The 23,355-nt window shown below is 40.4% G+C and overlaps 2 protein-coding genes across 2 annotated transcripts; one reads left to right on the top strand and one right to left on the bottom strand.

Moving 5' to 3' along the window:
* Positions 1-1,833: 1,833 nt before the first annotated feature.
* C12H17orf67 (chromosome 12 C17orf67 homolog) lies at positions 1,834-5,976 on the bottom strand. The gene is made up of 3 exons (XM_009482906.1): positions 5,922-5,976; positions 5,128-5,228; positions 1,834-1,950 (listed from the first exon to the last, which is right to left on the bottom strand). Exons 1-3 carry the CDS (start codon positions 5,974-5,976, stop codon positions 1,834-1,836), a joined length of 273 nt encoding a protein of 90 aa, XP_009481181.1.
* A 2,488-nt stretch (positions 5,977-8,464) lies between these two features.
* On the top strand, positions 8,465-18,206 carry DGKE (diacylglycerol kinase epsilon). Its single transcript, XM_075719967.1, has 11 exons — positions 8,465-8,922; positions 10,619-10,778; positions 11,279-11,398; positions 12,324-12,467; positions 14,397-14,554; positions 14,857-14,908; positions 15,056-15,169; positions 15,663-15,734; positions 16,255-16,382; positions 17,334-17,445; positions 17,762-18,206. Exons 1-11 carry the CDS (start codon positions 8,465-8,467, stop codon positions 17,951-17,953), a joined length of 1,710 nt encoding a protein of 569 aa, XP_075576082.1. The 3' UTR covers positions 17,954-18,206.
* Positions 18,207-23,355: the final 5,149 nt, after the last annotated feature.

The raw sequence follows: 23,355 nt of genomic DNA on the forward strand, positions 1-23,355 counted from the left end.
ATTCATCCTTGCCCATATCTCAGAAACTGGGGGAAACCCTTGATTTATTTATTCATGCATGCAGTCATTACTGGTAGAAAATATATGGTGGTCTATAACATATCTAGCCATTTGTAGTGGGAAGTTTTGCTATATCACTGGGATCGCACTGTATTGCAAAGAGGTTCAGCTCTACAATGAGCATGTAGCCAATGGAGGAATAATCTTGTCCTCCTTAACACAATGTAGTATATATATCCCTTCAGTGCCCATGAAGAGATCTGCAGAAAAACAAGAAAATATAATTTAAAAACATGCTGACATTGGCCATGCTAATAACATACAAAGGGCTTCAAATAATTTAAGCACTTTTCTAACATTAATTCTTCACAATCGCCTGTGAGGAGCTATTGTGAAGAATTACAATAGCTAAGTGAGACAGCTTTCAACTGTGTCTCAGCTGGAAGATTTTTTGAAAACTGCCAACTTACCTCCTAGGGCTAAGGTTTGGGAATTTTATGGTTTTGTTTTTAAGTAAGTTTCAGACCTTTGTCCTATTGTAGATTAACATAGCTCCATTGAAGTCTACCACAACATCCAGATTTTCAAAGGTATTTACATATGTACAGGTAGAAATAGATAGCACAATTTTAAGCAGACAAACTTTCTGTCTTTTGAAACGGATCAGCCCTGACAGACACCATCTCTGTATTCTACTGCTTAAATGCTTTCGAAAGTATGGAGCTAAATCTGCAACTTCTATTTTAAAAGGTTAACTGTGAGTGATATAGCGTTGCTATTATGGTGATGATACAAATTTATCCCAGTTGACAAATTTCATGTCTGTTTAAAGAATGTAAGCAGGAAGGCTTATCCTGTTATAAAACTATACAGATGTAGGTATATCTGCTTTTTTTGGTATCACAAACGGCTATGGGGTAACTGGAAGAGTTTATGATTAATACTTGTACTTTACAACCCTATACATTCCATACCTCAATACATCACATTTTTTAATGTAGTGATAAGTTGATACTGCATGCAAAACACACAAGGAAAAAAAGGACGACCATATCACAAACCTAGTGTGCACGGAGTACTGTTGGGATGTGTCATTTTGTCACGGATTGGCTTGTGAGTAGTGCCTGGTCTCTGAGCTGTGCTTTGGAGTATATTTTCCCATTGAACTCTATGATGCATATGATAAACAGAGGCAATAAAGCAAATGATGCTGTCTATTACACTGATGTTGAAAATCATAAACAGAACTAATAATCCGTGCAAGCTCTGTGAAAATGTTCTATGTTAATGTTTACCAGCATGTGTAGTAAATTGTGAATTCCATTTAAAAAATCAGCAGCTAGCAAATTATTACAGCTGAGCTACTGCAGAACAGGCTCAACTCCTAGCAGGTCAGACTGCATCTTAAACATCTCAAGGATGACAGCTATGATTTTAATCCCACCATAGGCCAACCGAGAGTTAAGTGAACAAGTACAAGACTTAAATAGATGAATTGGAAAAGGAGCACAAGCAGACAGGAAAGAAACAGGAGCAATCTGAAACAACATTAGTAAGAATGCTGTGTAGTCACCAACTTATATGAATACAGCAGAGAAATGCATAACCAAATGTTTTATTAACATGAACAGAACTACAGTGACACAGTTGATGCCTAGGACACTTATGTTCCCTGCCACTGCTCTGTTGCCAGACACCTTTCAGCACCAGGTACTTCCTCCAGCCATTGGTTATTCTCTCCTCTTCCAGTCTGTGGCTCTGCCCTTTATTATGAAGAAAGAAATACGCACTGTAAAAGAAATATATATACCGATTGCTGGGTAGGCAAAACCATTAGATTGGATGGACTAAATCCCTGTTGCAGTGTGGGAAGCAATGTGGATTCAACCAGTGTTCCAGGAATTGTTCTTCTGATCTCTGCTCCAAGCGCTGGAGGTAAAGCATATACTCCTATTTAAAGAAAAGGTAATTTAGTTATGTAATCACTTGAGTCCAATGTCAGGCCAATGAACCAGGGGAATTTTACAGCTTATATAAGAGCAATTAATTTACCCCTTAAAATTATAGAATAGAATCATAGAATGCTTTGGGTTGGAAGGGACCTTGAGAGATCATCGAGCCCAACCCCCCTGCAGTGAGCAGGGATTGAACCTGTGAACTTGGTGTTATTAGCGCTATATTCTAACCAACTGAGCTAACCCGGCTGGTCTAATCAAATATAGTGAAATGGTGTTGCTAGTCAGCTTACCCAAACCTAGCAATATTTAATGAATGACATCATCATCCAGATCAGTAAAGGTGTTGAGCAAGAATTTTACAACGATATTCATAAATTAGGCATTCTGCATACACATTTCCATTCGCATATCGACACAGAAGCCTCTCTTGGTCCTGAGGGTACAGAAGGATTCTTACAGATAGGTCTGTGTAGCCTCTTTTGAAAATTGATTCCTGCTGATTAAAAGACATTAACCCCTTCCAGGATCATGTGGCAGTACTCTGAAGGGTTCTAGTAGCAGCATGCATCAGTGCTGATTGGTCTTTCTGTGATACAGAAAATAATGTGAATTTCCCATACTAATTTATAGGTTTTTGGTGTAAGCAACAAGTTATCAAAGTGAGCTGTCTACCAAAAACTTGGCCTCCATCAGGAACAAAATTTACTTTTAAAAGGTTACAGTCCCAGTGCATGTGGGCTGCTAAGCGTTGTGAACACTAGGTACATTTTTCCAAAATAAGCCCCCATTGCTTTGCACAGTAGGCATTGTAGGAATGGAAGCTGTAGTGTAAACCCTTTGCACTGGCCAAGTATTCCCACTGCCATCCAGTTCTCTGCTCTTTGTGCTGACCAAAGGGTTGGTACACTGGGTGCCAGCAGGAAGCATTCGTATCCTGCCTTTTACTGTGCTTTCTGTCCTCGCAGCGCGGGGGCACTTGGCTCAAACCCCTCTGTGAGACTGCAGTATGAACTTGCAGAGAACAGAACTACATGACTGAGAAGATGCGACATGATAAAAAGCAGGGTCTCAGTCAAAGTAAGATTAAAACATGCTGGTAACATAAATGACATTTTTAAAACAATCAAAGATGGCAGATCTTGCTGTCTGTAACTGAACAGGCTTTCTGACTGAAACAGCACTGTGGAAGTCAAACAGTGTCACAAAGAATTGCAAATTAAATTCCCCAGCTCAGCATGATCTGGCCTAGTACAAACAGCTTTTGCTTAAAATAGATGAACAGAGGTGGGTTCATCCCAGGATTCATTTCATTCTGCTACAAAGAATCCATACAAAATAAGTTTTTCTCCTTGAGCTGCTGGTGGAACTGTGCACAAGAATACAGCAGCCATGCACCTTCATTCACAAGGGAAAATCTCCATGTTCCGCATGGCGGGGGTAGTTTTTTATCGGAAGATATTTCCTTTTCTACTGAAAACCTTGACATTTAGTGAGAAAGACAAATACTCTTATGTTTGGGTTTTCTTACAGAAAGCCAGCATTGCTGGGGGCGGGGGGGAAGAATAAAAAGAAGGTTGGAATATTTCAACAAGTATTTGCTCCTAATCATGGTAGGATGGAAGGTGGTGAGGATAGAGCAGCAGAGGTCAGTAATCAAACACTTCTCTAGCCCTAGCTCCCTCTGCTCCGCACCCAGAATCACAGAATATCTTGCGTCGGAAGGGACCCCTAAGGCTCATTGAGTCCAACTCCCTGCTCCTCGCAGGACTACCTACAACGAAACCGTATGACTAGGAGCGTCGTATGTATGCGTGTAACTTCCTGTAATACAGGATTTAACTCAATCCAACTTCTCTACTGTTTTATTTATTTTGTATTTAATATATGTGATATTTACTACATAACATATTATATAACCGTGGTGGTGTATTAAGCATAAGCATAGATGGGAGCTGTATTCCCACTGATTTTCAAAAACTACAAGGCTCATTTAGAAACAGCTTAGAAATCAACCCAGTCCTGAATGTTGTGGGCAGCAGGGAAGCCCGTGCCTTCCGGTTTTTGGCTCTGTTGTAGTCTTCATTGTACAAGATTGTTAACAAGCGTGGTGCAATATCCTCGTGACAGCTTTCGTTTGTTGTGGCCGTCGCGCTTGCCAAAGACGTGCGTACATCGGGAGGGGTGTACGGCCACCACCCGGGGCGGCCAGGTGGGCTCTTTGTGGCTGGTACACAACAACCATTAGAAATGGAAAACCAGGAGCTGTCTCCACAGGCCTGCAGGGTATGTGTCCTACGGAGCTCAGAAGTGTTCGGCACCTTGCTAAACTCAGCCCCTTGTATTCATCATACAGGCACAACTCATTGTGTGCTCTCTCGCTTCTGTGGGTTTTGCATCTTCAGAAGCATGTAATTTTAGCACAGTTTATTTACTTTGGAAAGAAATAGGCAGTAATTTCAAAATACCTTAAGTACCTCTTGAGAAGTGCGGAATTATATGTTACATCTTGTCAAAGCAAGTGAAACAGAAGGCTCCTTAATTCTTTCACTTTTTCTCTTGTTGTAATATGGTTTAAAAATAAATAAATGTAAATACCGCATGCAAAAACAATGCTGTTGCATTAAGCTATTAACTAAAAACTTCTACGATATCATAACAAACCATCCTATCTGTAGCATTCATAAAGTGAATGAAAGTAAGTGATTTTAAAAGCTAGTTCAGAACTACCTCAATCTCCACACTGACCACTGACACCTACATCTCCTTTCTGCCTTGAGTGCAGAATGTACTGTAAGCAGAAGACATTTCCTGTTATTTAGTTTTTCAGGAACAACCTGATGAAATCCACATTTCTATAAATGAAAAGCCACTTTCTTCTCAATAATTTAATCAGCATTTTTGAACCATGATAAATAATTTCCACATTCTGCAAGCATGTATTTCCTCAGCAATATGCACTTCCAGAATGCTACTTAACAGTAACTGAAAGAATGTAAAGAGTTTTTTTAATGTTTTAAGGAAGAACTCAGCTGCTTAAAAGGGTGATATTCATAACGTATTGCTTGGAATTCAATCAATAGAAATGTAATACTACGCACAAACATTTGGGGGGGTTTGGTGGGGTTTTTTTTGTTGTTAATGTAATTTTTAAATAAATATCATAAATCACCCTCATTGGTTCATCAGGGAAACCAGCTTTTCTCGGTCTGTCTTCACGACGAGTTCTCAGAATCTGTTTAGCATCTTTTTCAGTCAAAATTGGCGAAGTGTCTAAAGACAGAAAAGCAGAAATTAGTTCTGAAATTACCAAAAAGTTAGTATCTTATCTGTCAGTTGCAAAATAGAATGTCTCCAAACCTGATTTTTGCCTATATACAAAGTGTTCTTTCATTACAGCCCCTTCCCAGGGGATATTGCATTCCGGGAGATATGAGTGGAATTTTAAACCATTTTTATACTTGTGCTTTCTATAGTTCTACCGGCATGAAGCAAACCCTACATATTCATGTTGCTCTCTGAAATGAGAAAATATAACAGCACCATCTAACCACTGGCATTAGTAACTCTTCCAATTCTTTGTTCTTTTCCAATTCTTTGTTCTTTTCTGTGTTGCCTTACTTTTTAGGATTATTTTTCAAAGTAATGAGCTTGACGTTTGTTGCAAAGGAGAGATTGCATTGAACATTTCACTTGCAGGACCTTGGTAAAAATAGTAAGCTTGTAAAATAAAACTTTTTGGGTTTAGAATAAATTACTACAGTGTGGTAATGCAGAGAGTGAAACATCTAATACAATAGCATGACTGTTAAAAATCAAATCATGGAAAGTCTGCAATGTAAGAATAGTTAAGTATTAAAAATGAAATATGAAGATGCTAAAATGCAAAGTTGACAAACTAACACTATTATAATATGCTCTGCAGCTCTACACACATATGCAGGTTTGTTTTATATAAACTCCTACCTGTAAAAGTGGTCATGAGGACCAAAAAGAAGACAACCACAAGTAACTTCTTCATTTTGATTCTGCGTTCTCTCAGCCTGTTCCAAAATGAGCGACGCTGACTGAGGCATTAGCCTATTTGAAGTAGCTACGTCAGTCACAAATGTTTGTTTATGCTTTGACTAATTTGAGTGATAGTACGATTTTGAAGACATCTGGCCCTAAGTTTTGAATATGGCTATTATCTGCTCACACATTCTCAGCATAACTCTGTTCCTGAGGGAAAGAAAATAGAAGACCATTTTTCCACTTCAGGCTTCAGAGTTACACTGGATATTTTAAATTTGTGAAAATAAACCACATGACCTTACAACTAGCATAGCAAGTGATGGTTTCGGGTGCCTAAGATAAACGATTGTTTTTTAAAACAAACAATTGCCCATTCCTGAATGTTAATCTCAAAGGCAGCCACAAAGGGGCCCCTTTGTCAAAAACCGTCTCTAACTTTACCCCGGCGCGGAAGTACATATTAATGTGGTTTAACTCTAGCAGAGCCAAATTACCACTGCTGAAGAGCAAAGCAGAGAGATTTTTATCAAATTCGTAGAATCGTACAACTGAAAATTCGCATAATTCTTCTTTTTTCAGGACAAGGTAGTAGAAAACAGGGTTATAAATGTCCTTTCTAGTAAACACGGTGTGAAGTAAGTATGTCAGCTAACAACTGTAGTTGCAGACAGCTGGTTTCTGCCTTGCAAAATGCGACTGTCTGGGCCTCTCCCGAGCAGCGCTGTGCTGGGCATACGGCACCAGCATCACCACTTTGTAGGGGAAGACCTAAGCGTCCCTTTGAATACAGCGTATGCAACGCGGAGTCAGAAGTCATCAGCGGCTCTCGCACGAGGGGCGTGAGTAATGAGCATTTCCCCTCCGAGGGGAAGGTGCGGCACATCCCCATACCTGCGGCACCACAGGGACTCACCCGCGGCTTGCCGGCCCGGCTCTGAGCAGGTCTCGTCTGTTGTGCCTTTTTAGCCCTAAAGCAGCGGTGCTTACTCCGTCCGTGCCGCTATGTCTGCACAAGTCGGCCAGGTCGGTGAAATGTGGCAGAGAGCTGCGGGTCTCGAAAACGTTAAGGTACAGAAAGGTTCCAGAAGTCAAACAGCGGGTCAGAGAGAGAGGCTGTGCGAACGCCCCCTCGGACGGACGCTTTCGGGGTGTGCTTAGCTTCGGCGAAAGCCGGTGAGACCCATCTCCTTCGCTAGCCGGGCTGCAGGAGCAAACCTGCTCGCAGTTATTCATGAGCTTATAAAAATCCTGACAGAATCATGGCCCAAACCAGAGTGTGCTGCAGGTGAGGGCTTGACCAGGGTTGAAAGCAGGTGATGGAAACGAAGCGGTTTGGGGCTTGGGCAGTTCTGGGGCTCTGATGTCCCATGACGGGACTTTTCTTGGAAACCTGAGTATTGTCAAACTGTGGAGCATTTGCATTTTTCAGCATGTGTTTTAAGATACCAACAGCCTAAAATAGAAGAAATGTTGCGTATACGGTATGGATTTACGCACTTGTTCAAGATACAGTTTTGAAAGTGCAAAAACCTGTAGTTTCTAATAGCGGCAACTATTTATTTATGGAACTGCGGCAGCGGAAACGGTCTAACGTGTAAGGACAGAAGGAAATTACGGGGGAGGAAGCATTTATGGTCGGGCTAACAGAGGAACAAGTAGTACGGGGATTTAGCGCGAAGCCCGTCCCGCCGCCGCCTCCACCGAGGCCTTCGCCCCGGCTTTGCGGCCCAGCGAGCTCCCGCCCTGCGCCCGCTGGAGCCGAGCCCGGCCCGCTCCGCCACGCAGCCTCGCGGCCGCCGGGAGCCGCGGGCGATAAACGCGGAGTCGCGATAAACTGGGGACAACCCCGCCCGCTTCCGGGCGGCGCCCGTCTCCTGGCAACCGCGCTCGCCGCTTCCGCTTCCGCCGCCCCGCGCATCCCCGCCGGCCGCCGCTCGCCTCCTCCCGCGCTGCGGCCGCCGCTCGGCCCGGCGCAGGCGGCCGCGGGGAGCCCCCGCCGCGGGCCGGGGGTGAGGGCGGCGGGCGGCGGCCCCAGGGCGGGGCAGCGGCGGGGGGCGCGGCGGCCTGAGGGGAGGTGGCGGGAGGGGCCGGGGCCTGGGCGCGGGGCCGGTCCCGGTCCCGGTCCCGTCCCCCACCCCCGCAGAGGGGCCCGCGGGGAAGCGGGGCGCTTGGGGGCGGCCAGGGCCTGTGTGGCGGCTCCTTCCCGGCACCTGGCGGCGGCCGGCGGGAGAAGGGCCGGGCCGGGCGCCGTCGGCCTTGCGCTAGGCCCGGGCAGGCAGCGGAGCGGCCCCCGCAGCTGGCCGGCGCGGAAGTCCTTCTGTTGGTTGGTAGGTCAGATGCGGGGGCAAAGAGGCGCTTGGCCCTAATAAGGGGTTAAAAGATGTTTCATGAAGCTGCGCCTCGGCTCCTTGGAGTAGGGGGCCGTTCCCGCGCTCGCCCTGCTGTCTGCCCGACTGGCGTGAGGGGTTAGGCTGGCGAGGCTGAGCTGCTGAGGCATGGAAGAGACGGAGAGCAGAAGCGGCGCGTCCTCCTCGGTCGTCGCAGACTGGAGGTTGGTGTTTTGGACTCTGTGCTCCGTGATCCTGCCGGTGCTGATCACCTTGTGGTGCAGCTTCCAGCGGTCCCGGCGGCAGGTGTTAATACGAGACATCTTTCGCAAGAGCAAGCATGACTGGCACTACACAGACCTCTTTGGCCAGCCCTCGTACTGCTGCGTGTGTGCTCAGCACATCCTTCAGGGTGCTTTCTGCAACTGCTGCGGGCTGCGTGTCAGCGAGGGATGCCTCAAGAAGGCTGACCAGCTTTTCCTCTGCAAGGAAATTATGATGAGGAGCAGCGGTGGAGCCCACGGCTCTATGCCGCACCACTGGATCAGAGGCAACGTCCCGCTCTGCAGCTGCTGTATGGTGTGCAAACAACAGTGCGGCACGCAGCCCAAGCTCTGCGACTACAGGTACTGCAAGGGAATTTGGCTTTGTATGAGAAAGTACGATGCCGTATCAGTATTGTATTTTGCGCAGGGTTATTGCAATGCATTACCCTGAAGGAGATCCTGCAGTAGTCAAATATGAAACTCTGTTAAAAAACAACTTCAAAGAACCTAAAATTAGAATGGATGCTTGTGGGTAATTTGAGTCACAGATTAAGAGTATGGCATCGCATCTCATGTCCACTTGTTCGCTTAATTGCATTACTCCAGCATGACGTGCTAGCCACTGTATAATTACATATAAAAAGCTCTCTATGTCCAAGAGAGTTTATATTTTAGGGGATGACCTTAAGAAGGTTCTAACGCACTTGTCATTTGTACAGTGAATAGCCTGAGCAATTTGAGTGGCACAGCTCACAATTCAGAGCACCAAAATGTGTATGCATCTCTGCAAAATTGGCATCTGCTCAGTGTAACTAGAACAAAAAAAAAAGGGCCTATAGCTGTTTTAAGTTCATTTTTAACAATACTCAAAAAAAGCTAATGGGAAGTTTTTAAAGCTGCTGTAATATAATCTATTGTTAAAGTTTGTGGTAAGAGTGTTAAAAAATTCCAAGGAACCATTGAATGGACTTGCACTGTCATCAGTAAGGCTGCTTGCAAAGTTGTCAGCGTGACGCATAGTGGCATGTTATGCCAAAATATAGTGCTAGTGCTCCAGGTCCTGCGTACAGTGTAAGTGTTACTTCAGCCTTCTCAAAGGATGTCATCTTTCTAGCATATGTTCTGCCAGCTTTTGCTCTGCTTCTGTGCGATACTGTCAAATTGCTTGGTAAGTAAGCAGAATTACAGTGTAAATGAGCATACTATCAAGAACAAAACCTTGAGAGAGAGTGTGCGTAGGAGAGGAGGGAAGGAGAGGATTTTGGAGGCAAAGGGGAAAGGAAGAAGAGGAAAAGAAGAAAGTCACACTACATGCTACTCTAGTTGTGTGCTGGATTAGTCAGAAGGACTCCAAAAATAGCTTTCACAGCGGCTTAAACCAAGGCTTGGGATGCAGCAAACGAGGATTAACATCCTGCAGAGGCTGGCAGTGGATATTGCAGTATTTCCTCTTGTTCTGGTCCATTTTCGAGGACAGCTTTTAGAAAAGGTCAAAAAGCTGAGCAGTTTTGTATAACAGAGTCCCATCAGCCTTGCACAGTACTGTGTAACCTTTTAGGTTTCTGACTTAAAGGGGTATTATCAATCTTAAGAAATTTATTAATTAATGTTATTAACAACACTTTATTAAATAGAACTCTAGTGTTTTATCTGTGCTCTTTAAGGATGGATAGGAGTTCATTTTCTCATACAAGCTTTCAGCGTAACTCTTTATATTGCAGACAATGCAAGAGGATATTGATAGCACCTGGTTTTGGAATTAAAAAGACTAGAATTAATTTAAAACTGTTGGTGTGTTTTCCCACAGAATTCAAATACTTTTCTAGACTTGCAAGCACATGACCAAGTTATGTACTTTTCTGTAGCTAATACATAGTCATGTAAACTTCCAGGGGATGCCTGGTTTTCTCTGTAACGTGCTTAAAATATTACTTATAATGGTGCATGTAAACATACGTACTTTTCAGAAAGTTACTCTGTCTAAAATAAAGGAGCAAAATCAATGTGCCTGTTGTTTGAGGATTTTTTTTCATGTTTTTTGGTCTTTTTTTTCCAGATGTGTGTGGTGTCAGTACACTGTACACGATGAATGCATGATGGATTGTTTAAAGACTGAGGAGTGTACATTTGGAGAATTCAGAGACTTAATTATTCCACCATACTATTTGTCTACAATCAACCAGATGCGTAAAGACAAAAGAACTAATTATGAAAAGGTAATTGTCTGCTGCTTCTTGGTGTTATAATATATTAAAACAAACAAACAAACAAAAAAAACCCACCACATTGAAACTTGAACTTAGTACATTGTCAGGTTAATAACTATCAGGTAAATGTTTCAATATATATGAAGTACTTGCAGTGTTAATTTGGAGGTGTTTGTCATTTTATTAATGTGGTAGTTGAAGCATGAGTGGACATTTGGATCTTGTTATCCCAAAACAACACTGAGATCTGGGTACCTTAATTCCTTGAATGTTTTGTGATTTTTCTACTATTGTGTTCATAACATTGTAGTATTTGTTGTCCTAGGCACTGTAGAACCGAAATCTTCAAGGTTGGTGTGTCAGAAGTATTTGTTTCTATTTTGACTACTTCACACTAATTGGTAAATTCCTCATTTCAGCACTTACAGGGGACAGGTTTTGGAGCAAGGCTTTAAACATTTTCAAACGTGCAGTATCTGTGTGACTGACTGACTGTTACCTCTTTGCAGGTAGTACCTTACTGCAGAAAACACTGGATGCCAGTAATCATACTGGCTAATACTCGTAGTGGAAACAACATGGGTGAAACTTTACTAGGAGAATTTAAAATTCTGCTGAACCCCGTTCAGGTATTTACAGTGAAAAGCCACTATAATAAAATAAAAGCTTAAACTAGAATAAACATCACTTTGCTTACGCAATGGCAGTAGGATCTTGTGGAAGATCAGTAAAGGAAACAAATCCATGCACTTTGTTCTTTTAGAAAGACTAGCTTAATATAGAGAGACCAAAAGTGCAGAGGCTCCTCCCACCCCCAAGTTTGTTATGGTTCTAATACTGGTCCAGTTTTCTATTTATAGTAATGCGTGCAGTAATTCTGTTAATGGTAAGTATCTGGCTCTTGAAACAGTGTACAATCTTTAGTAAATGAAATATTTAGGTTTTAATTTGAAGCTCGCATTTGTTTAAATCCTCGCTTCAGTGGTGAAAACGTTAGTGTTTACAGTTGATGCTTTGTGTTGTCGCTTTCCCCTTAAAATCCGCTGGAATAGCACAGGATGTTGACGTAAGGCAGTTAGTTGTTCCTTGTATTTCCTGACTGCACCTTAATACTCTTTCTTGAAAGTTCAAAACCCAGCCTTAGAATACGGCCTAATAGAAATCACTATGTGTTTATTTTAAATGCATCTCAATAAGGCTTTAAAGAATAGATTTCTTTGTATGTTGAGTATTTAAAAATAACTTTTCTCTGAAGTCTTTCATCTTTACAGAATTCATCATAATTCTAGTCTAGATACAGACTGTTCATAGGACTCTGTCAGCTCAGTTTATCAATGGCATTTATTCCTAGTGAAGCAGCTGAAGCTGTATTGTGAATTTGGGAAACCAAATCCTGCTCACAAAAGTCAAGATAGCCCATTCGCTAATGTAATATTGTAAATGGAGAATCTTTGTTTTGCATTAGAATTAACTTCTTGAAGTTGTTTATCTGTGAGGCAAATCCTGAGTCATGTTCTGTGAACGTACAGAACTCCTTATTCTCCTTTCTTCTAGGTTTTTGATCTAAGCAAAATTGCACCTGCTAAAGCACTCCAACTCTGTACCTTGCTGCCTTGCAACTCTGTCAGGGTTCTTGTCTGTGGTGGGGACGGCACAGTAGGCTGGGTCCTGGATGCAATTGATGAAATGAAGATAAAGGTATTGTGTTTTAATTTAAAAGATGTCTTAATGGTGAAATGCGCTTTGGAGCTGCTGAAGTGCTACACCTAATCTCTTACCTGCATGTATTGTTTTCATCTTCCTCAGTAAGCCTACTGAGAAATATTTGCAGAATTGGTTATTCGTGTTGGGGAGTGGGGGGAAATGCATCTTGTTAGGAGTCCCTGTAGTTCAGGAAAAATATGAAAGCTTTAGATTTTAAATTATATTTAAAGTTGTTCTTTTCTGTAGAACAAGTAAAGAACAAGCTGCAGAATATTTTATGCGTTGTTCTTTCCTCTGTGTAAGCAGATTTCTTTTGTTGTAAATGGCATCACTAATAATGGCTAATGTGCTCTGACTGCTTATTTCTCCCAGCGCGTTCAATCTTTTATAATAACCTCATAATTTTTCTGGCTATACTGGTTATAGTGCCAGTGCATGAATGAGTGCAGTAATTTGCTTCTGCTCCTTATCACATATTCTAAAGAATCTGTCAGTCTGCAGCCTCACCTATTAACAGCAAGTAGAGAAGGAAAAAATAAGCTGTGTGTTTACTGTTGATTTGAAATGGAAGATGTTCCAATTTACAGGGTACTGCTAAGAACTCCTGAGATTAAGAATGAAGAATAATTACTAGGGTTTTAATGCTTTATCTAAAAAACTTTTTCTTTTGTGATAAAAGGAAGAAAGTTACTCCTTTTATGTCAATGTCTTTTTTTTTTTTTTTTTCTTCCTGTGGCTTTCTTATTAATACATGAAATGTTGTAGTTGAAGGCCATTATTACAACTTCATGCATAGCCAAGCTGAGCTTCTTTTAGAATTTTTATGTACTGATAAGTAGAAATGTTACAAAGTGTAACTGTAAAAGTTAATGAATATGAGTATATGGTTACTTGGTCTTGGGCACTTGATATATTGTCCCTCAGAGCCAATATAATTGATGAAATCTGGGTTCTTTGTTTCCATGTGTTCAAATTGAGTCATTGGAGTTACATAAATACTGTTGAGACTATCGGCAAAACCTTTCTATTATCAGCAGTACATTATTTGCTCCCTACATTTATCTTGACTCTCAAATACAGATTACCTGGCTGATACCTCTTGAAAAAAAATAGTAACCGTAATGCCAGTTATTGCAAGTACTTCTCACAGCTGAATTTCAAAGGCCATAGTACATCTGAAATGACTGTTTGCCCTTCTGTGGTAAAGAGAGCAAAGACCTTTTCTAAGGTGGCTGTTTTGAATGTCTGCTTCTGTCACTCTGTGATCTGCAGAGGCAGTTATCGCGTGCTCCATCTGTCGATGGCAGTTGGATCTGTGTGTGTATGTGGCATCTCTGAAACTTAGGTACTGACTTTTCTTCTTTGAGTATGTGAGTTTCTGTCTGTGGTTGAGTACTCTAGTATATGTGTGTCTGTTGTTTTAGACCTAACCTCAGTTCAGTCTTGTAAGGGCATTTTGGTGTCTTGCTATGGTTCACAGCCTTGTGTGTTGCGTCTCTCTTAGTGTTCGTATCACTTCCCAGAGGTATGTGCAGTAACAGCATTAGTAACTTACCCATGGCTGCAGCAAGTCAGCAGCATATAATCAGGAAATCAGATGAGAAGTTCAGGCTTCCACTTCTAGATCCAAAGCGTCATTCTTTTGAAGGAATACTCTGTTCAGTATTAATAATGTATTGTTTCCATATTGTGTTTGTATTCTTTTTTTCTTCTCACAATGGTTTAACATTTTCTTCCTTTGCATTATCCCTACAGTAAGTACTTAAATGTGCTATCTGCTATATTAATGCTGCCAGCTCTATTGCTCTGCACTATGTAACAAGCTGCTATCAAGATTAATGATATTTATCTCACCTGAACATTTGGGGGTAAAAGGGAGAAAACGAGTGCTAAAGAAGGAGCTAATGTGTTTCTGTATCCTAGGGGCAAGAACGTTATATTCCACAAGTTGCAATTTTACCTCTGGGAACAGGTAATGACCTGTCTAATACACTGGGCTGGGGTGCAGGTTATGCTGGAGAAGTTCCTGTAGAACAAATCTTAGGAAATGTCATGGAGGCGGATGAAATCAAACTGGACAGGTAGGTAACAGTGAAAAGATAAAATTCAATAGAACAAAATACTGCTATAGCTCTACTGATATCCAGTTGCAGCAGTATATGTAAAGAAACACAAGTATTGCTGGAGGGAACTGAGAGATAACTGAGGTCCAAAATTAGTCTTTATTTAGTTGTTCTACAAGGCTTAATTATTTCATAATTTAACTAAATCAGGATCTTTTTATTTGATCCTAGTATAGATACAAGATTCCTAACTACAGCTTTGATACTAAGTGAGAACAGTCTGTCTGTCATAAGTCTAAGTAATGGCTGTTGTTTTTCAGATGGAAGGTACAAGTGACAAACAAAGGATACTACAACTTAAGGAAACCAAAGGTATGGGCAAGTATAAATACGGATTCTGTGGAATACCTGCATATTTATACTTACTTTGCTGGTTACCTACTTCCCATTAAACACTGTGACTTTTAAATCCTAATAATGCTATTTAGTAAGACCATAACTAGAAGTCCTGTCTTACAGGTATTCACAATGAACAACTACTTTTCTATAGGACCTGATGCTCTCATGGCTTTAAATTTTCATGCTCATCGTGAGAAGACTCCTTCTCTGTTTTCCAGCAGAATTATTAATAAGGTGTGTTTGGTAAAGTGAAGTTTTCTCCTTGTCATTGTTGACTTGACTTAAGGCTATTTTTTGTTTTACATTGCTTTACTTCCCTACTTCTTGTCATGCCATTTTAAGGGTTTGAACTCATTTTTCTTGGGGAGGGGATTCCATGGGTAAAACATGTTTCCAGCCTATTCACAAGTGTTCTGCCTTGCCTCTGCTTGCTTGCTTACAGAACATGCTGTTTGTTCCATTTTTGTTTAGACTGTCTCATTTGCTTTGAAACTTAATGCGTTAAGGATATTGCCTATTTCCTTTTAAAGTGGAAAGCAAGTTTCTTAAGCACGTTGTAGCTTACCTCATGAAGAAAGCTTAGCTGAAGGATGTGCAAATGTTAACGTATGAATTTTAGATAAGGTTTGCAGAACAATAACTATACATGAATATTTCAAATAGTCTTCATATGTATTGTCTTTTTCTAACAGTGTTTTCTGTTCTCCCTGGGTTTTTTTCTTAATAGGCTGTTTATTTTTTTTATGGAACCAAAGACTGCTTAGTACAAGAATGTAAGGATCTTAACAAAAAGGTTGAGGTAAGTTTTTTAACTTGCTTATTCTTTGGACAATAAGTGGAGTGTAAAAACTTACCTTGTGAAAGAAAAGGGGAAAAGCTTTGCAGTTTACGTCTGTATGATATTTGTATAAGGATGGCTCTAGGCTTGGAGTATTTTTGATGTTCCTTTTGCTATCTGCAGCTTGCTTCATGGAATTTGTGTCTTTGAGCTTACTGGAAATTCCTAATTTTTTTTCTGACCCTGACTCAGTTGTGTGAATGCAAGTACTGATATTCAGATAAAATTTGCCTCTGCACCAGAGACTTACATAAGTGAGGGTTCCTTTTTATTTTCTCTATCAACAGAAATTTATTACAGCCTAGGATATCTTGTGAAATCAGAAGTCATATTTTTAAAGTATGAAAAGAAAACGTTCTATTTATACAGGGCCATTTTTTTCTTCAAGCAGAAGCCTGTTAAATGCATAAAGAGAATAACTAGCTTATATTGAAGTACTGAATTTGATCCACAGTAATTAACTTCTGTTTGTCTTTTAAAGCTAGAGTTGGATGGCGAGAGAATCGAGTTGCCCAATTTGGAAGGCATCATTGTCCTGAATATTGGATATTGGGGAGGTGGCTGTAGGCTCTGGGAAGGAATGGGTGATGAACCTTATCCCTTGGCAAGGTACCCACTGCATCTTTTTTTTTTTTTTTCTTTCCTTTTAACAGTTCTTGTGATGTATGCAATTCCCTCCAGTAGGCTGTGCTTATGTTCCCAGCCTTGTCTGAAAGTCAGAAGGATTCCTTGTGACAGTAGGCTACCTCAGATTTTTTATTTTCTTCATGTTAGACACTTGGACTAAGTGCATCCCACACTTCAAGGTTGTTGATTTTTTTTTTTTTTTTAAGACCTTCTCAAAATGTCTAGCATGATTAAGCAATAGCATTGAAGAGGCTATTAAAAATAAAGGTAGCCTTCAAAGGGTAGAAGGTACGTCCATTTCAGAATACAAAAGAACACATCTTAATAGAGGTTAAAATATAAAGTAAAAACAAAGCAAACCAAAAATTTGACTTCCATGCTTAAGTTGGCTGGAGCAATACTAAAGAGGAGAATAGGTGGGTACATTAGTTATTCCCTCTTGTGACTTCCTTCTTCAGGAGCCATGTATATAAATATACTTCATAGTTCTGTTACAAGGCTTATGATCCTGGATTTCTAAAAAACATTTGGGCGAGGCCGTTTAGCAAAACCTAAAAAATTAAGCCATTAAAAGATTTTCCTGTAGATGAATAACTGAGTGAAAAGACAGAAAATAGTACAAATTTATGGAAGAGAAATCCACCATGGGCCTTAAATATGCATGATGAGTCTTGGAAAGTCACATATCCATAATTTCCAGAAGCTAGCTAGGGTGTACCAGCTGGTGTATTGCTCCATACTTGCATTTTTGTATGGCTTCCTTTGGTGTTCAGTGTGATTTGTTGTCCAGCACAAATAGATAGTTTAAACGTAATTATAGAATAACATTTGTCTTCTCTATGGGAATAGCCATAAAAGGACTGTGTAATATTTGGACAGGCATTCTAGAGCTCATGAGAATCACTAAAAAGAGTCTCCTTTCTTAATTCACAGACATGATGATGGACTTCTGGAAGTTGTTGGTGTTCACGGTTCTTTCCACTGTGCACAGATTCAGGTGAAACTAGCAAATCCTGTTCGCCTAGGGCAGGCACATACAGTGAGGGTAAGTGGTGTTTATGAACCTGTTGCCCCAAATTTTTTCTAATACACAGTATAGAATCTGAAGCACACAACTGTGTGATCTGAAGTTGCAGTTTGCAGTTGCACTAGATGTTTGTCTTGCTTAGTAAAAATGAATTATGTCATAATTCACGGTCCTCTCTTGCTGTGGTTGGTGGCCTGTGAGTGCAACTAGCTATATCCTGAGTTTCTCCCTGGCCAGGCTGAAAATGTGCAGCATCAGTATACTGTAGTTGTAAAAGGTATCTTCAGAGCTACTTTGAACTGCTGTGACCGTGTGTTCTTCTATTTAATACTAGCTGATCTTGAAGAGTTCAAAGATGCCGATGCAGGTGGATGGAGAGCCATGGGCTCAGGGGCCCTGCACTGTTACCATAACTCATAAGACGCATGCACTGATGTTGTATCACTCGGGTGAACAAACAGATGATGAAGCTTCCAGCATGTCTGAGCAAGACCACGTGAGAGAACAGACGGATGAAGATGTATAGGTTTTGTGGAATTTCACGTAGTATAGTAATGAACTTTAGCTCATGAAAAATACTGAGAAAACCTAATCTAGATTAAGGTTTATGCCGTAAGGTTCATACTTGTGAATTAACCAGATCTGAGGAAAAAGCCATGCTTTCACGTTCATGAAAACCTTCACAGCTGAATTGCCACAACTGTTTTGCCTTTTAGATTGGTGGTGATGCCCAGCCTTTCTAGCTGGAGGAGTTAGTTACTCTAATGGCAGGAAACAGATGCTGCAGCCCTTCCTCGCTGTGGAATCAGATCTTCTGCCCATACACAGTATAGTATGCAAAAGGTTTGATACCCTTGGAAAGGGGAACAGCTGGGAGTTTGGCCTGCTTCCACCTGCCCTCTTCCCCAAAACAGTTCCAGAACAGAAAACCAGACCAAGTAGGACGTAGGCTGATTTTCTGACAACAGCCTGCTCCTGGCTGTCATCTCTTCTTGGGAGCAGGACAAATACTTTTTGGTGCACCTGCTTGTGCAGTGCGTATCTAATAGGCTTGACTGGGAGAGCAGAGGGTCTGGGAGCTCTTGGGAAGGTGGTTAGCAAGAAAGATGCTTTTGGACCAAAGGTTTCTGGAAATGTTCTGTTAGCGAATGACCCTTCAGTGGCTTTGTAAGCCATAGAGTACTCCTGAAGTCCCGAGTACCCAAGATACAACTTCAAAATAATTGTACCATGACTTGCACTGAATGATCCTGTGACTGACTCTGCTTCAGTTCAGTGAGAGACTAATTCTAGTTTTTGTAAATAGCAACATCTTAGTTCTTGAGGAGGCTTTTTTGGAGGAAAACTTGGACAAAGTAGCTGTCTGTCTTAGCTGTTTACAGGAGGGTTTTAGAGAAATAATGATGATTGGTGAATGTGGGGTTTTTTTAAAGGCTTGTTAATGATCTTGCTTCATAATCACCTGAAAATGATCAATAGCAAGTCAGTCTGTTAACTGCTTAAGTGTGGAGGTTGAGAGCTAAGTTTGCAGAGGTTAGCAAGTTCTGACATTTATGTGTATAATTCGATTGTGGAAAAAAAGCATGGAAGCATTTGTTTTCTGACTGGCTCTTAGGGGGTCAAAGATATCTTGTTGGACCTGAAACTTCATTTACCATATGAATACAGGGTGAGAAAAAGATTGGTGGTCTGTACTGATAGTAAAGGTTAAGAACATGTACAACAGTACACAGAAACTGTCAGTTTGGCATATCTGAAGTTTCTCAGGTTAAAAGCTTCTCAGGTGAAAACATCTTCATGGTTAACAGAAGTAAAAATCTGCGTCCTTTTTTCTTTTCTGTTGTAGGTATTTTAAGCCTGCAGCAGTTGAGAGCTATGAGCTGAGGTTTAAAATTTGTCACCAAGTAATTCAGTTGAGTCCAGCTGAGTTACTGAAGGTGATCTTCCAATTGGGAAGAGAATTTATGCTGAATGTATCATGCATAAGCCAAGATCATAAGAGAAGTTGAGAGCCTTGGTCTGAACTTTGAATGTTGCTGCTTTTGTCAGAACTCCCCCAATCTTTCTTCCCCCCCCCCCCCCTTTTTTTTTATGCTAACTGAAAGTGATACCATTGGGTAAAGTAGGCTATGTTTCTAGGGTTTGTAAAATAAAACTGTTTTTCAACAATCTATAAAATGACATTTGCATTAACAGTGAATTAACTATTTATATTTTAAAATAATTTATTGAAACCTTGGCGAAGTCAGTATTTTTAAAACCTTCAGTTGTAATCCTCTTTGGAGAGCATTTTTAACTTGATGGTATTCATTGTAGAAAGTCTATGTACTAGATCTTAAATACTACTGATTATCAGTGAATTTATAGCTGCCTGAAAATGTGATTAGAATGTAATGAACTGTAAAGCAGAAGCCATTTGTAAATTACATATTCATTAGCCTTGTACACCTCATCTGAATTATTTTATTGTATGTAAATATGAGAACAAATTAATAGTTAAATCTATGTAAAAAGTGTTTAAAATACCCAGAGTATACTATGTTAGATAAAACCACTACCCTTTTTTTTAATTATGAGGTTCAATTTGTATTGGCTTCAGAAATCTTACTAGTTAAGTTATTAATTTTTTTTAATAACTTGTAACCATCAGCATCCTAAAAATAGCTAAGTTCTGTGCTATGGTTCTTACATAACTATTGTTTACAAACAAATTACAAGTCTGGAAAAGCAGGGTATGTGCTATGAAAGACAGTATTTTCTCAAGAGAAATGACACCACTGGCTACTTGATCTAAACTATTCATAATACAGTTTAAAGAGTTGATCAGATGATTATTCAAATTGTTTTATAGCCTAAGAACCTTTAACCATTCAAAGCCTTCCCTCTTTGAACTCCTGGCATCTCGGAAAAAAAATAATCGATGCCAAGACTTTGAAAGTCTCCCTCTTTTGCAGTAGGCGAGCTGGCTTTTCCGCTTGTGCTTTGCCTGAGTGGGTACCAGTGATGTTGCACTATGTGCAGGCAAGATCCTCCCACTTACTGCGGCTTGCTAGGAGTCCAGTCCCAAATGTGTGAAATCCTTTTTGGGAAATGTAAATCCATCATTCCTTTTGGATAAACAAAGGAGAATTGGAAGTGAAAGTAGCATCTAATTGGGTGCTCGTTTGGGACAACCCCTGGTAAATGGTGGTGTTTGTATTGGACAGATCATCCCCTTCTTGCATGTGGAAGCGAAGATGTTGGTGTTTCACAAATTGTTAAGTGATGGCAGCCAATGATAGGTAGCAAACGTAGCCACTGTAAGCATGGGGAAGCCTCTTGTAAAATTGTATTTATGGTATGGAGAATATTCTGTAAGGTTGAAGTGTCCAGTTCCCAGTCAGACATGGGGTCATCGTTCTATTGTAACTATATGTAGCTGTCATATGCATGACAAAAAAAGTTCTTTTTAAACATACAGTGTTAGCACTAGAATCTGTTGGGAAGTCTTGCTGTTTCCAACATGCCGTCCTTTGATTTCAATGTATCCTCCTTGCCAGTATGTTGCAAATTGGGTTAAAGCCTGTTTTGAGTTACTTTTATGGAACTGTTTTAAGTTTTAGTCCAACTGCACACAGTAAATGTCACCAATGGGCTGCCGGATTCTAATGCTAACATAAATGAACTTCTCTAATTTGTAATATAGCTGTAGCTGCTTAATGTTGTCATGTGTGTTGTGACTGTGAAACTCTTACATGCCTTTTTAATGTTGCAGGTGCATAAAGCACCAGTACAAATAGCTACCCTGTAGCTCTTCTCAGAACAGACTGGAAACCTGAAAATACTGCAGTATGCTCTCTATCCAGAAGAGGGTACTCTGCAGCTGGAGCTCGTCCTCCACTGAAAAATTTTCCCTTACCCTTTTAATGATTAACATTGGAAAAATAGTGAGTGATGTTTCAAAAAAGATAAATAATGAATAGTTTCTTCTGGCAGTCTCCATACAGTATACCTCTGTGTAAAATGTACAGGGTGACTAATAATATCAATGGTCAAGCACTTAAAAGTGAATTCACAAAGCTTAAGTTTTATTGCTGTGTATGCTAGCTTAACTGAAGGTTGGTCACGTTCTGACAATTTTCTTTACTGTAGGGTCTCAATCCTGTGATGTGCAATACAAAAAACTTAAAACTTGTGTGGAGAGCCTTTCTGTGAGTCAGCTTCCTGCCTTGCTCAAACCTCGCCTGTTTACACACACACTGAGTGTGCATGCATGTTTTCATGTGCATAGAACTTGTTGTCATAGGCTTTGTTTTACTTTGTGTGTTCACTTCAGCCATTCATAACAGGGTTAAACTGTTTCAAATACCATCTGCATTTTGGATCTTTCTCCACGTCTGGACTTTTTAAAAAGGTGTTTGAAGGCCAAACTTGCATTCTTTGTCTTCAAGAACAGCTGAGGTGAATGGCATTCACTTCAGTATTTTTTTTTCCTAAGTACATCCATTGTTCCTAGGGTTTAAAGCAGGTTAGGGTAGCATTTAGAGCATACTTTTAACAGCACTTTGGAATTATTGCAGTTATTAAAGCACATAGCCTTGTGTCTTCTTTTTACTGCAATGGTGATATTTCTGTTTCAAATTAATTTGGAATTATGTTCAAATTTGAATGTTTTTCTCAGTGCTGTTATGTATTGCATTTCATGTTCATAATGTATAGACTGTATAGCATAATTTATGCCTTTGATACTTTCTTTTTATTATGTACACTTTTGATGTTGCCCCTTCATAGGGTTTTTTTTTCCAGGTCTTGCTTTTCTTAGGCACCAAGTAACTTGAAACACCATTTACTTTAGAAGCTTTAAGTACTTGCTCTCAGAAAACAGGTTGCAAAAGAGAAAGCTGTCATGTTTGAACACGCTTGGAGAAAATCATCTTGTTGAGGCAAAGCTTATAGCAAGAGTAAGTTAAAAGCTTATTCTGTATAAATTCAGCTAATTCAGATTGAGAATTTGTTCCCCTGTATATTTTTGTCTTGTAAGTACTTCTTTCCCTCAGTCATTTAGTTACTCCTTTTATGCTGGCTCACTTCCAGCTGAATGTCATTTGGGACAGCATCAAAAGCTCTGCTGAAATCAGGATAGTGAGCTTCTCTTCTGTCCACTTTATCCTTCATGCCAGCTAGCTTGCCAGAAAAGAAAATTGGAATGGCTTCACACAGCTTATTCTTAGCACGGTAACCCACCTGTTTGGCTTTTTCAGTCACCATCACCACACCTGGAAGATTTTAGAAAGGACTCCAAAGGTTCCCAGTCCCTCTGCCCTACTTTGAAAGTACAATGTTTGCTCTTTGCTGCTGGGAGGAACCTCCCCATTCTCCACAGGTTCTGAGAACTGATAGTTGAAGGTTCTGGTTCCAGTTTGGCCAGTTCCTTCTGGTTCTGCATTACGTTGCACTGAAGCTCACAGCTTTTATAGTGTATGCTATTGTATCTCACTGGTTAAAAAAACTTAAAGCACTGTACCTTAGCTGTGAAGAGCATAATGGTATCAATGTTATAATACTTACTCTTTTTTTACTTGGCAACAAATGCTTTTTGGTAGAGCACAGCAGTATCCTAGTTAGTTAATCTGTGGGTAAGAGTAGGACACTTAGGAATCTTTGCATGTGTTCTAACTGAAAATCCTTTTTTGTTCTGTATTTCATACTGACTACTAGTAGTTTTCTTCCTTTTGGAAAAGAAAAAATATTTGACCCTTCAGTTAGGAGTAAACTAGGATATCTTCAGATTTAAAAATACTAGTGCGTAACTGATCCTGTTGAATGTGAACCACTTATTTAAAAATGCTCTGACTTTTTTCTGAGAAATGATAGCTGCTTCCTGAACACGGGAATGAGACAACAGAGACCACTCATTCATTTAGCAGTTAGGTGTATTGAGAGAATTTA

This window comes from Pelecanus crispus, chromosome 12 (genome assembly GCF_030463565.1).
Source record: "Pelecanus crispus isolate bPelCri1 chromosome 12, bPelCri1.pri, whole genome shotgun sequence".
Lineage (NCBI taxonomy): Eukaryota > Metazoa > Chordata > Aves > Pelecaniformes > Pelecanidae > Pelecanus > Pelecanus crispus.